Here is a 15,078-nt window from a genome sequence, read left to right as displayed (position 1 = left end):
TTAAAAAATCACTCGGGATTTGACCAAGCCAACCAAAAGATTTTTAAAAAATCAATCAGTCATGATTTAATTGAGAAATTAAAAATGGTCTAATGTAGATAAATTAGATAAATAATATACTGCCTATAAAATTCTACCCCAATCGGGAATGTGTCACAATTTTGAAGATAAAATTTTAATTAGATGGTAACTTTTGGCCCTCTTTTGTACTTTAGGATTACTACACTAGCAAGGAAAAAAAACATTGGCAATCAGCTTCCAATAGTATTATCAAACATGATATGTACAGATTACTTGCATAAGTAATCTCAATTTTTTTATAGAATTTCACTATGTATTTATATTAGAATAGTATAGTTTTTTTTAGTGGTCATCTTAGTTGGTCATTAATTTATTAGGTAATTTCTATTTCCACCTTTAGTTCACAATTGTTTCTTTTAGAAACATTGCCTTTGTAAATCTATATGAGGAGCTTTCATCTCCTTTGTTTAATACTAGAGCAACATCAATCTACCATAACATAGTATCAGAGCAGGGTCAATGGGATTTCATAAAATTTGGCCGATTTTTTAAAGGCTCGAGCCTCTTTTGATCTGGAAATTTTTCCAGAAATTTGTTTTTCGATTTTTAGAAATAAAAATTGCTGGAGGTGTTCTATGTAACTATTGTGATTCATCTTCAAAGATTTTTGCTGAAAATTGCAAGCCTGATTGAGGGTTTTGATTGTTAAATTTAGTAGCTTCATATGAAATGCAAAGCTTACTAGTTTAACTCAAATGTGTCTGCGGCTACCTCTATTCATGAAATCATCATTTCTGGATAATTGAATTTTATCTCTAATGATGTCATTGGTGTAGAACTCTGGATTTCAGCTCAAAAATTAACTTGATAGGTGTTAGTCTAGATGCATATGTTAACATGGCATTTGAAGCCACTGCTGTGTAACTGTCGCTGGGAAAATATTGTTTCCCACAAGTAAGTGGTGTTACACTTGGAAGGCTAACAGGTCTACGGCAACCAAAGGATTGTTGTCATCACTCGAATGTTGGTCATTTTGTAAAGATATAGACTTGGCCTCAGTTATGTGAAGAAATATAGTTCACGTGAGGACAAGTGTAGTGAATATACATTGTTAGAACCATGACAATCTTTGTGCTCGTGACATACTGATTGTCTGGGTCTTTTTTGGTTTGAGAATCTCGGCAATTCTTCTTCTGGCCATCAAATTTTGTTCTGGAGTTATCTCTCCATTATTTTGATATAGCTCTTGTTTAGAGATAAGCACCTAAGCCTTTAGTTGACAGGAGTCTCATCTCTCAATATTTTCTATATCGTGCTTGGTTCTGAAATCTCCTCCTGGGCAGATTTGCATTTATTCTCCAATCTGTAGAAGATTCCAATCATTCTCTGTCAATTTTTTTTGTTTAATATTTTCTATCAACTGTTATGATGTTCAATGGATATTAGTGTTCATATCGATTGTTATGGCGTTCAATCGATGTTCATGTTTTACTCAGCCAATACTATTTGGATTCTTCATAACTCTGATATTGGAGCTCTGTAAACTTATTTGATGATAAAAATTACAGGTTTTTGTGGGTTGGATTGTTTCCCTCTGTGAAGAGGGTTTTTCCTAGGGTAATTCTTTGTTTAGAGTTTATTGGCTAATATTTCTGGTTCTATTTTCAACATTGATCACGTGATTTCTTGGTTTCAGCAAGAGTCTTTGATTTTCGAAGGTTGCATGTTCTTGCATGTTGCTTGAACGTGCATTCTATTACTTCCATGTACTTGCATGCCCTTGCATGTTACTTGCATGCATTGTTTCACCGTGCAAAGTCTCATGTTTTTCTGCATGAATGTTTCTCTAATGGGTTTTCATTTTTTTTTCCCTCAAAAAACATTCTTATGGGTTTTCATAATTTTTTCCCTTAAAAAAATTTCTTATGGGTTTTCATAACTTTTTCCCTTAAAAACTTTTATAATTTTTCCCTTAAAATCTTTTGATTCTGTAATATGCAAAGTTGCCTGGAATTCCTTTTTGGGTTTATAACTTTTTCCTCAAAAATTATCTATTGGGTTTTACCGTTTTTCCTCAAAAACAAAGTTTTGTATTCTATTATCTGTTTCTCAGATTCTGTTTGGTTTTGACTGATTTTTCACCTCAGAAATCATGCTGGCTTTGATCGATTTTTCATCTTAGTTTTTTTATTTTTCTCCTAAAAAATTGTGGCTTTTTGTAGTCTATCTTGGAGCATCATGTTCATCTGCAAAGTTTAGAGGGTTTGTCGATTTTTTGTCAAAATCGTGCTAGTTGTTCTTTGTGTTTGTCTCTCTCCAAGAAAGAGCAACTTCGTTATCCAACATCGGGATGGATATTTATGTGGTCAGATGTTTTGTTGATTTTGGGAGGGTTAGTGGCAGACTCATCTTCGTAGCTAGCTCTTGTCTCTTGTTGCAAATAGTGTTTAACCAGGGATGCGTCCCCAATATATTTTCAGCCATCCCCGTCCCGGAAACATCTTGGAGACTTGGGGACACCTAGAGGACTTTGACTTTAACTTCTAGAACAAATTAGAATTTGACTCTCAAAGTAACACAAATTTGACATATGAATTCTGCTGATTCTTATATTTTAAGGTTCTATTATGAATAAGTACATGCTTTATCCATGATTCGTATAAATATTTTAAATTTCTCTATATATTTTAATTTTCCCTACTGTTATATAGCCATCCCCATTTGCTGTCTCCCCCCGCCCCCAAAATCAGAACAAAAAAAAATTCCGCCTTGGAAACCTGTCCAGCTGTCTTTTGTCATCCCTGTCCCGGAAACTCAAGGGAACATAGGTTGCAAAGCCTTCTAAAGAAAGGGACACCCTTCACTGTTATTTTATGGATGAATTTTGGCTTCTTGGTGATTTACATTTTGCAGATCCAAGGAGGGTCTCAGCAGCTGCAAAATATTTTTAAGAATTTGTGACCAAAAGACATCAGTTTGACATTGACCATTAAGGGAGGGAATTGGAATATTATAATGTTTCTTTAATAGTCATCTTAGTCTTTAGTTTATCAGGTAGTTTTTATTTCCATCTTTAGTTCACAATTGTTTCTTTTAGAAACGTCGTCTTTGCAAATTTATATAAGGAGATTTCATCTCCTCTGTTTAAACTTTAATACAACTACAGCGACATCAATTTACCATAACAATTTAGAACCCCATCTGTTTATGAATACATTATTTTCCTGTGCTCAGACCTGAAAATTCATTTTAATTTTAATTTGAGTGTGATCACAGACATTTGGCCTCCAAAAGTTCTACCGCCTGTCTAATTCTTCTGGTATCATTCTGGTGGCTTATCCTGAGCAACTTTATTCTATCTTTCATCTAAAGAATTTAAGTTAAGACAAAGAAAAAGTTAAATCTCAATAGCAATTCCCTCTCTAAAGTTTGAGGCATTGCCTATGAGGATGGTCTGGGAAGAGTCACAATGGCTCCATCTTATTTCGTTCGCTTAAAGAAAAATGGCTTACCTGTATCATTCTTGGGTCTCCCTCCTTCAGTTTAATTTATGTTTAATGGCCAGCTGGTGGTACATTTTATTTGTTTTCTCTATGCAAGTCACACTTTGAACTCTATCGATCAGAGGAAGATTGCTAATTGGTCCTCAAATCTGTTTAATTTCACAGTCCCTTTCATCTCTTTTACGGTTTTTCCTGATTTACGATTAATTTCTGCCAGTAGCCAAAAGAAATTCAATCATACTTTCCTCTTGTGATCTCAAGCCTGTGACCAAAAATGGAAGGAATGTTACAGCCAGTAACAAACAAAATTGCACTCTTTCAGCCTATCTTGATCTAATATGTTGCATGACAGGGATGTATACGATTTTACTGTGGTGGTCCTTCAGGCTGATGATAGTATGTACTCTACACAGTTGATGCAAACCAAAAAATTAAGGTTGGCAGAGATAAAGGACAAAAGGAGAGGAGATGGGAATTTGACAAACAGAATTCGATCAACTGAATTTAACCAAAACATTCAGCAGAGCCTTGGGTAGGCTTGGGGGCTTGGATTTGAATATGTGGAAGTAAGGACTCGGAATGCCAGTTCAACAGGTGTCCAAACTCGTGCCATATATTTTCACAAAGCAGCATATAATTTTCACGCTCGAGTCTCTGGTAACTACATCATGCAATCATAGGCCAAGAAACATTTCATAAATAAAGTTGACTAGCTAATCTGTTACAAAGACAAACAGTTGGGCTTCTACAGGATCCTATCCCTCCATATTTGATACAGAACGCAAGCAATCCTCAAGCTAAGGATGGCAATGGGCAGGCACAGACAGTGATGAGGAAGCTAGCACCAGTGTAAACCGGTCTTCCACAAAACAGCTGTTATATTGTTTCCTTATTTTCATTGAGTTCTTTCATTGGAAACCTTTCTTATGAAGACTTCACACTATTAATCTGTAACTGTTTCTCTGAGAAATTGCGCCAGCTTCTATGCACAACCTCCACAACTTTGTAACATGGTTTTGAAAAACACATTGTCAAGCAAGCCAATAAAGTGGACAATGTGGTCATTCACCCTGTTAGAGTGCTCAGTTTTTCTTGATAAAGTAGTACTATAATAAGTCATTTTTCCATGTTCATTAAAGATATCTTTTATCATTTAAAACGAAAGGGATCAAAGAAACACTCAGTAATATATATTATAGCATACAACAACAGCAATCAAACATCAAAAAGTCATAATAAGTACAAAATAAACCGGCACTGTAAATCAAATGGATAGACACGTGAGCATTTGTTTCAATGATATGTTGTTACAAAAAACAAAGGAACAATTCTCACCATTATATTAAACTCGTTGAAATCACAGTGAATGAGTCCATGTTCTGCCATGCGAACAATCAACCCCAGTACAGTTTCGAATACTACACTAGGATTCTGCAGTTGTTTAACTTGGACCCTAGAAAAGACCATAACAAAGTTGTCGAATCAGATAACATGATAGGAATGCTCTTAAATGACAATAAACATGGGATCTCCGGTAACTATTCCATAAGTGATGGTAACACAGAATTTCAAATCCAGAAAAGAGAGATATTTCAGTTTTGCAATACCCCTTCTTTGCCCAATATAAAAACAAATAGACCAACCATTTACCAACATGAAAGCATATAGGCCCTCCACAAGTGGAAGTTCAGGGCCACCATATAAATAAAGCAAATAAATGATGTTTCTACCAAACAAAATGATGCCGAATTGTGCAGTGTCAGAACATTCTGATTGGCCAGATAAACATTATCTTACAATTGATCAATACAAATTATAATGTTTACTAGATGAGAAAGGAATTATCTCATAAGGTATAATTTGATTTCAATTTCATGTGCAGCTTCAATTTACCAATTCTAACCATACAAAGCAGATAAACTAAGGCATCCAAATGAAAAAAAAATTCTTACAGAGGATAGCCTGGAACAAGCGACATTAAGACACAATGTCGATTGCAATCCACTGCATTGGGAACTGGAAAGCCATGTTCTTCCAATGCCTGCAGGAAGTGATACAAAAATAAAATTAATTTTCGCAAAAAAGATCACTAAATTAGTTATACTCAGTTATACTTTTGACTTAACAAGAACACAAAGAATCTATGACAATCACCTAACTAAAATGGGGAAAGGTTAAAACCTACCTTCATGAAAGCAAATTCTTTAAGAGCTGCCAATCGTGATAGGTAGAGCCAACTATAGTTGGTGCGATGCCCCAAATAGTCACGCTTTGATTTAACGGCTCTAAATGATGTCCGACCCAATCTATGTAGTTTCATTGCCAGTGTTCTTCCATCTTCTGTGACCACCTCGAATATATCTTTGTGAAAATGTATGGGGATGGATCAGAATACATGCCATTCAAATAGTTACATTGTAAACTAGTATTATTCAACAGAACAGGGAAAAACAAGAAGTAAATTAATACCTTCCCGCTAGCTAGACACTTTAATAATTATTAAACAAAACAATTTAATAAACAGATATAAAAAGGATTCCACAGTTTTGTCCACAGATGAAAAAGATGCATTAAATTATTAATTTGTACATAAGGGTGATAAGAAATATTAAACAATACAATTCGAAATTTTCGTACAAATGAAAAAGATTCCAAATTTTCATATACCGAGATACGAAAAAGAAGCATGGAGTTATAATAAATATAAAAGGCAACAATAGTAAAACTATTAAAAGCCAAAAGTGAGAAGACATTGATCTCCAACACCTAGATTAGCGCTTCAAAATTTTAAATTCACATAATCCAGATTTAACTTGTAAAAGGGATGTGATGCCGAACTCATTATTGATTTATAGACATGAATATAGCAATGGGAAGACCATTACATAAACTCCCGCTTTGAAGTTTGTGAGTTAAAATCCTAAGCAAGGATATTTTAAAATTAATCATCACTTTATTTACTATAAATATAATCAACTTGCAACTCTCATGTATTTGGTAATTATCTCCAAAGGTTCCTAACAATAATCCTCTGATTCTTAGCTGACTGTTACAATCAAGTTGTTATTGAATTAAAAAATTTGCACAGCTTAAATACGTGCTTTAGTTTCCTCTAAAAAAGGTATTACAGAAACAATGATTTCACAGATTCGCTGTGAAGAAAACAGAGTTAATGGCATTTTAAATTGCTAATGAGAATACAAATTTATCGGTTCAGTACATGTCAATTTCAAAGTCGAAATTACAAAGGGGGGACATGACAATTTCACAGTTGAAATTTTACAGGAGAAAAAGAAGACATTATGTTTTCATCTTATACAAAAACTTTAGAAAATGTTGACTATATTAGGGACGTAAGCTTTTCAGAATACGTGTATGGATGAAAAGAAAACATTAGGAACAAATAATGTAAAAGTTTTAACACAACATTCCACAATATCTATGATCCACCATCAAGATAAAGAAAGATGTGTTTTGGATTGCAGATAATAGTTTTTATAGAAAACCAAGATGCCAAAAAAGGGGAGGCACATAGGCAAAGACAAACATTGAAGAGAATAAAAGGAGCTAACTGTATTACCCCTATTATATTGTCATTTTCCTGGTTTGCATGGTCAGGATTAAATCTTTAGAGTTAAAATGCAGAAACCAGATTAAAAACCCATTATGAATTAGATATTAGCCATTACCTGTTGGGCAACATACTTGCATGGAACTAAAATCACGTTGACTCAAAGATTACAGAATTTCTTAAATTAATATATGTAAACTTTTAAAAGTTCACGAGCTACTCTAAGTTCAGGTCACTTGGTATATGCTATCAACATATTGACTCTGTTTAATGAATACACATAGGAACCTCAAAAGAAATATTAAACAGGCATGTACTATGCCCATAACTAATCAACCAGATATAAGTACAAGAAATGAATCCAGTATGGAGTAAGTGTTTAAACTTTAATGTTAATATTAATAGTTATTTATGTATTTTGTTTACTATTTAGGCTTTTAGGTTTCCTTTTTAGTTTGCTCATTCAGTTCTAGTTTTGGACGTTTTCTTAACTTTGCTTTTTTGTCAATGCAATTATTACTGTTTGTAAACTCTATTTAAGAGTTCATAGAAAATACAATTACTATCCCACTTTTAATTATTTCATGGTATGGGAGCTGTTAAGGTTTTTGAGCAAATTTCGCTGTGGTTAAAAATGGAAAAAAAAATCGATAAGTAGGAGATAGAAATGCAAATGGGGTTGCAAGCTTTGGGTTTAACCATGGAGGAAACTCCGTAGTTAAGCACGCTCAGGCTGGAGCAGTACTGGGATGGGTGACCTCCCAAGAAGTCCCGGTGCTTCACCCCTATGAGCATCACCTAGATCCAATGAGTGCTAAGTGTTCCATTTATTCTCATGAGAGATGGATTCATGTTGAATTACTACTCATGAAACATGGGTCAATGAGTTTGACTCAAAATCACACAGTTAAATCCTGATAGCAATATCATAAGAAAAAAAATCGTCATTATATTCGCAATCTCACCAAAAACCCACCTAGGGTTTTACCTAGAGTTGCCGGAAACTCCTTTGTCCCTCCTTGGGAACACATCCCCAAATCCAATTTGGAAACGTATCAAATACTCCTTGGATACACATTGAATATTGCACCCATGTCAGCCCAAATACTACATTATTTGATGTTTTTTAAGATTAGGCGTAAATCCTCCCAAATTTAATGTAAAAATAATAATAATACAATTGTTTTAAAAAATGGTATAAACAAAACTCACACCAAATGAGAAAGATAACTAAAATGTTGTTCTATTCGGCAACCCGTTTTGTTGGGTTATCTTTTAATGCAACTCTACTATTTCTGCATATTGTAGAGTGCAAAAATAACTTATAAATATTTATGTAGCATTTCTATGTCCATGTTGTTTCTGAGCTAATGAAAAACTCGTCTAATAACTCAGAAAATTGTGTTAAATGTGTATGTGATATTTATTGATGTCATATCCAACCGTATCCATATTAAGGATCTTAAAAAATGGCCGTATCCGTACCCAAGACTGTATCCATATTTCTATTGGTATCCGTATCCATGCAACTTTGGTTTTACCACAAACCAGAGCAGAAATTGTAATTTTTTTCAAAATCACAGGTCCAGTCAACAGTGTTTACTGACAAACAAACCAAAAAAATGGGGGTGTTTTGATTTTTTTGCCCAGTTCCTTTTTTTCCAGGTTCCCCAAAATCCGCTGCTGTAAATAGGACAAACATGAGTATCTCATCTAGCTCATATAGCTCAGCAGGTGAGTTTGGCATTTTTTGAAAGAAAAGTTATCAGCCACCCCTTGACTTCCTCCCACATCAGGATTATTTTGGCATTTTGCCAAGCAATTTTTTGGTGCATTTTTTCCATTCCATCAGCAATATTTTATTTCTGAGCTCCCATGCCACCTGGACGTCACTACCGTCAATTTTGGATTTTTCCATCAGCAATAAGTTTGACATTTTCTTGGGCCTGTGCCAGACGACTTGGAAGTTAGCCGCACCATGACTTTTTTTTTGTTTCAACAAGATATTTTTAGGCATTTTACCTGTCCTGCAACCATATCTCCCATGTCAGCAATCAGTTCCACTTTTTTTAAACATGCTGTTAATTTGGGAATATTGAATCGCCATTTTTGGGGGGTAATATTATATGGTGGTTTTCTGGACTTTTTTTCCCAACTAGTGGGCCAATAATTTTCTTAAAACCCTAATCTGAATTTTTCAGGGATTCTGTTTCTAGTTTTAAACCTGATTGGGGTTTACTGATATTTTTTCGAAAAGGGGAAAAAAAATTCTAACAATTCTTTTGTAGGTTCATCCAATTTCATATTTTCCAACGTGCTTTATCTATCTTGATTTCTGAGTCTGCACTAGGTTGACCAGCAACCTAAGTTTTAGTGATGGCCTCTTTGACCAACTTCATCTTGGAAGGGTATCAACAATTCAATGGCCACAATTACAACACCTGGAAGCAACAAATGTTTTTGAATTTTGATTTGCAGGAAGAGGTTTACATGAAACAACCTCCAAATTTTCAGGTTGCAGGTAAAGAGCATCAGGTCTGCAAATTGGTAAAAGCTCTCTATGGCCTTAAACAGGCACCTCGTGCACGGTACATCAAGATTGATAACTATTTGATTGATCAAGGGTTTCAACGCAGTCCTTCAAATTCTAATTTGTATGTCAAGCATACTAGTGTTCTTGTCATTTATGTTGATTATTTGATCATTACTGGCAGTGAAGCACATTTGGTTGAGCAGGCCAAACAAAATTTGTGCTTGGCATTTGGAATGACAGATTTGGGACTTCTCCATTATTGTCTTGGTGTAGAACTTTGGCAAACAAATATTTTGTGTCTCAATCAAAATATACCAAAAGTTGTTGGACAAGTATGCAAGATTGTAATCCCATTTCAACACCTAAGGAGAAAGGGTTGAAGCTTTCAGCTAAATCAGATTCACCAATGGAGAATGAGTCAACATTCAGGCAACTAGCCAGCAGCCTTATCTATCTCACTGCCACTAGACCTGACAGCGATTATGTTGTCGATTATCTCTCTGACTTCATGACAACCCCAAAGGCTGAACATTGGGTGCATGTGCTGACTGTAATAACCCCAATAGGTTATAACTTCTTCAATCACAAAAAATCTTTATACTTCAGTGGTTTGACATTTCGTCAAACACTTTGCAAGCAAGGGTCATCTGACTGATATAACTTTTCAGATTGCTGCAGTGATTCTTGTTTGGATTTGCCTCAAAGAGAATGCTTACAAAAGACTCCAAATTGTCTAAACAATGACCTAACATAAATATGCAACTAATTTTGGCAATAGTGAATGCATATATGAGTTCTAATCATGAAAATGATCACCTAAAGCCAACTGGTATTTTAACAAACAGTTGGTATGCAAGCTAACTGGCTGATAAAAAATGATATATTAACGCTCAAAGACAACTATTAATGACCAGCAATTGTATCTCCTTGATTGAGAATGAGTATCCAATACAATATTCATACTAAGTTAGCCAAGACTCTTGGCATTTACAAAGATATCAAAATATGATGATTGCTGGTAAAGTAATATGAACCTACAGCTGCCAATGAAAACTAATGCAATACTAAATATCTAACTTCAATACTCCCCTACAGCAGTACGCTATTCACAAGCATGATTAAATACAACTAAAGCCATGGATTGCTGATACCATTGTGAGAAATGCAAAAATGAATGATGTATCTATTAATGAATGATAGGTCTGTTATGAAATGACAGTTACAACAGCACTCTATAGTGAAAGGCAACTATGAAAATACACATCAGACCTGGCATATGAAGTCGCCTTAGAGAATAGATGTATTGCAATACCACTGAACAGAAAATAACCTCCTCAAGTGCCCAAGTCGTGCCTCTCTAGCTGCCTCCCCTGATTGTAGATGGCTGCAATAAATTACTTCAATGTTGTCCCTTCTGTTTTGCTTTTTCCCGATCTGCTTTTTCCACTTGCTTTTTCCGGATTTGCTTTTTTTCGTTTTTGCTTTTTCGAACTGCTTTTTCAGATTGCTTTTTTCGGAGCTGCTTTTTTCGGATTGCTTTTTCCACCTACTTTTTTCGGGTTTGCTTTTTCGGCCTGCTTTTTTCGAACTGCTCTTTCCGCCTGCTTTTTTCGGGTCTGCTTTAAAATGGCTTCCTATAATTTCAGACCTGCTAGAAATGACCTCCAATAATTTCGGCCCTGTTAAAATTGCCTCCTGAAATGCCGAAATGCTGAAAATGGCCTTAGGCCCAATGATGCCCTAGCTGAAGTGACTGAAGTATCACCTCTAAATGTGCAACCCTTCAGAAGATATTTCACTTCCTCAGTTATGCTAATCCAAGGGAGTTTTCGTTCCCAAAGATCAATTGACTATCTGAACCCCACTTGGCTCCAGAATAGACTATGTGACTAAATCACAATTTGATGTTAAGAGAGAAATAAACAACTGGATGATTCGAATGAAGCCCGGGTGCCTATTTATTCTTTTCCTCCACTTTCTCCAAAAACTTCTAGAACATTATTTTATTTTATCTATTAAGTGACTTTATAAAAAATATTTTATAATTCAAGTCACTTTATTAAATTAATTAAATATAAAGTTACCTTTTAATATTTATTTATTTGATAACTTTATAAATAATTAACTTAATACCACTTATTTATTTAATTAAAATAATTAATTAGTCATCCTCATAAAATATTTATTATTTTGGACAACCTAATTAATTAAATTAATTAAATCAAATTGCCTCCAAAATGGGGACATGACAGTCCGCCCTTCCTGAAATTGCTTGTCCCCAAGCAATGGCTGAACAATAAAACAATCAATCCACCTGGATCCCAAATGTAGTCATGAACTATACTGCTATCAATCAACACAGGCTCCTGCAATATCCTCTGCAATATAACCAAGAGAAATCCATAATCAAACTCACAATTACAGCTCAACCAAACTCCAAAATCACAACTGCCACAATCAGAAACCCACGAGACGCAAACTCTTAGAACATCAGAACCCAAGTAAAGTGGACAACTCAAACTACCAACACAATAAATACCATCAACGCATACCACTGGCCTATATGGAATGTACAATCTAACTCTGCAACAATGGTGACCACTCCCACATGAAACTGCACCAAATACAAAGAATTCACACACTGTACATCTACTGCAGTTAACACAACTCTGCAAATTACCGGCCACTGTCTCATAACCATAACTCCCATGCACCGCTGATGGCGAAAAAACATCACAAGATAAACAGCAAGAAATGGAACCCAAACCAAATCTGTCTGCCATCAGCTCCTCAACACAAGGATCAAATGCTAACTGATGTACATACCCTGCAGTATAATGCTGATAAAAAGAACCAACCCCAGTCAACAGCTCACCATGAACAAGTGATACAACCCACTGTGACTGATCACCAGCCAAGTCAGGAGATGTCATAGCCAAAGGAGTAGTATTAGTAGCAGGAACCAGGCCAACGGCCGGCTCACCAATATCAGACATGATCTTTGATACAACATCTCTAGTCTCCGTGCCATCAATACTAGAGGCCACCACCATGTCAGGCATATCACAACAATCTGCTGTAGCACCCAACTCAACTAAACTTGACTCTAGTGGGAACGAACCCGATATGCCAATGTTAGTATCAAGGATGGATGCATCCCCATCTCCACTGTCTTTGACAATCTCGACCATGGACATCCTCAGATCACCAGACACCACAGCTTGTGATTGTACAAAATCTGGTAAAGACTGCAGTCGCTCTAACTCCATGGTCACCTTAGCCAAATGAAACTGTGACTCCTCGAAAGCCAACTGTGTACTCTCAAGAATCTCAGAAGTCACCTCGAGCTGTTGAGTAAGCTCACTCACCTCATCTTCCTTGGCCAATAATGCATCATATGTTGTACTCCCCCACTCCATAAGATAATCTCTGTCGACTACCAACTGCATATAATTCTGTCTCAGAATCCAAATAGCCTCCCATAAAGAGTGGATCTCTGTCAAGGAAAGATAACTGCCTCCCTGCTCATCACTAGTAGGAGAACCCCATCCATAAATTGCTAACAACTGACGAGCAGCATCAAAATGCTGGCAAGCTATAGCAATGTCTCGCTCACTAACTCTCAACTGACTAGACACATGATGGCACTGGCTAGACTGTCTCCTACCAACCTCCTCTGATGCACTGTCTAAAGGAGTATCCTCAAAGTTACTGGTCTCTAGAGTATTACCATCCATATCCTGCGAATCAACTCCAAAGCTCATATCAACATACGAAGTATCAAAAACTGTAGCACCGATGTCCAACTCCTCTGTACCAAAAGAAACTGTCAAGGAAACTAAGTCTTCAAAACTGCCCACTGCATCCTCCTGAATGTCATCAATGCCAATATGATCCTGGGACTCATCTGTACACACTGCCAAATATGAAAGATCATCAACACATTCCAGTAATAATGGTCGACTGGATATATGAACAAAGCCCATCACCGGTGTATAAAAACTAATACCAACATCGAACAAGCTGCTGACACAAGAAAAGACAACACCGTGCAATCTGCTAATCAAATCCATGATAGCACCCAAACAATCACATCTACCAAAAAGTGTTAAAGATCTCCAGTCAACTAAATCCCAAACGCCAATATAACAATCTCGAACCCATATCCGTAAACTAGAATCAGCTGGTAACTCAAGCAAACTCCTCACCTGAGTAATATGACTAATACCAACTAACTCCACATACCTGTCTGACATTGTCCCTATATCCTGGATGTGAATACAAGATGAATTCACAACATTATCAACGACCACATATGATTTACGTGCTGCAAAAAACTGAGTATCAGGAGTGCAAGATGAAACTAAACTCAACTCCATGCCATGCTTATCCCCATGTCCCTCCCAGTCCTGTAATGCCAATGGAGTATTCACCAAAGAAGCTCGAGTGTCCTCAAGCTCGCGAGAAAGCCTGTCAACTTCCTCCTCCTTCCTCCTCAAGGCATTTGAATAGTCTTCAACAAGGCTAAGAAGATAGTCACAATCTGATAGAAGATGTAAATAACTCAACTTCATCGTTCCCATTCCTTCCCTAATCGCCTGTAAGTCAACATAAGAAGAATTTGTTGTGACTCCTTTCTGTCTCTCCTGCAATTGAATCATCCAAATGTGATTCTCAATCAATCCATGCATCCTGTCATGATTAGATAAAGCCGCGACAATATCCTTGTCCCTTGGCTTCAGCTGGCTTGCCAAACCAAGTGAAGAGCTACTAGCCTCTATCTCATGTGAAGAAGCATCCAACTGTGCCTGATACTCATTTTCTGCAGAGTCCTGAATGCTCACTTTTTGATCAATTGTACTATCCTCAAACGTGACAGTATCCTCAATTGCTATAACTTCATCCAGCCCAATTGTACTGTAATCACTATCTGTGTCAATCACGCAATCCGGTGTGCTTGTGATATCACCTTCTGATGCAACTGGCTCAACCTGCACAACATTTGTAACCCCTTCTACCTGTGAAGATGATGCAGATAAACCATTACCTGAAGATGTGCTAATGTCTCCCTGTATCGAATCCGCATGTCTGTTAAACTCCTCATACAAGTTTCTGTTTGTCATAGGGAAGGTACGATCCTTAGGCCTATCAATCAGGCTCTTTAACCACGTACGTGCCATAGGTGACAAATTCCTCTCTTTTGTCCAAACATACCATAAGTCTTTTGCCAAAAGTTTAGAAATTTCATCCTCCTCCTCAAACAGGATTGTGAACATGATGGAGTGCATTGATGCCAATACCCTGCTGGGATGAAACTCGTCCATAATATTCCAAAATGTATTAAACATCCTGCGAATGTCACCAATACAACCTATTGCCAGCATAATATTTTCAAATCTACACCTCGCAAATACTTCAAGTAATCTTGCCCTTTGTGTGAAATAAGGGTC

General features: G+C 36.3%; 1 protein-coding gene across 2 annotated transcripts in view; it reads right to left on the bottom strand.

Moving 5' to 3' along the window:
* LOC149544937 (protein serine/threonine kinase) overlaps positions 1–15,078 on the bottom strand; it is a 66,657-nt gene that overhangs the window by 24,260 nt on the left and 27,319 nt on the right. For both annotated transcript variants that reach the window (XM_089795480.1, XM_089795481.1), the window contains exons 6-8: positions 5,710–5,885; positions 5,477–5,565; positions 4,860–4,977 (exon numbers count right to left, since the gene is read on the bottom strand). In XM_089795480.1, the coding sequence (XP_089651606.1) occupies positions 4,860–4,977; positions 5,477–5,565; positions 5,710–5,885 (383 nt within the window). The remainder of the gene's footprint in view (positions 1–4,859; positions 4,978–5,476; positions 5,566–5,709; positions 5,886–15,078) is intronic.

Source organism: Cupressus sempervirens, chromosome 8, assembly GCF_028749045.1.
Source record: "Cupressus sempervirens isolate cs-2001-9-10 chromosome 8, ASM2874904v1, whole genome shotgun sequence".
Taxonomy (NCBI): Eukaryota; Viridiplantae; Streptophyta; class Pinopsida; order Cupressales; family Cupressaceae; genus Cupressus; species Cupressus sempervirens.
The sequence above is the reverse complement of the archived record's forward strand: the minus strand, read 5'-3'. Positions and strand labels throughout refer to the sequence as shown.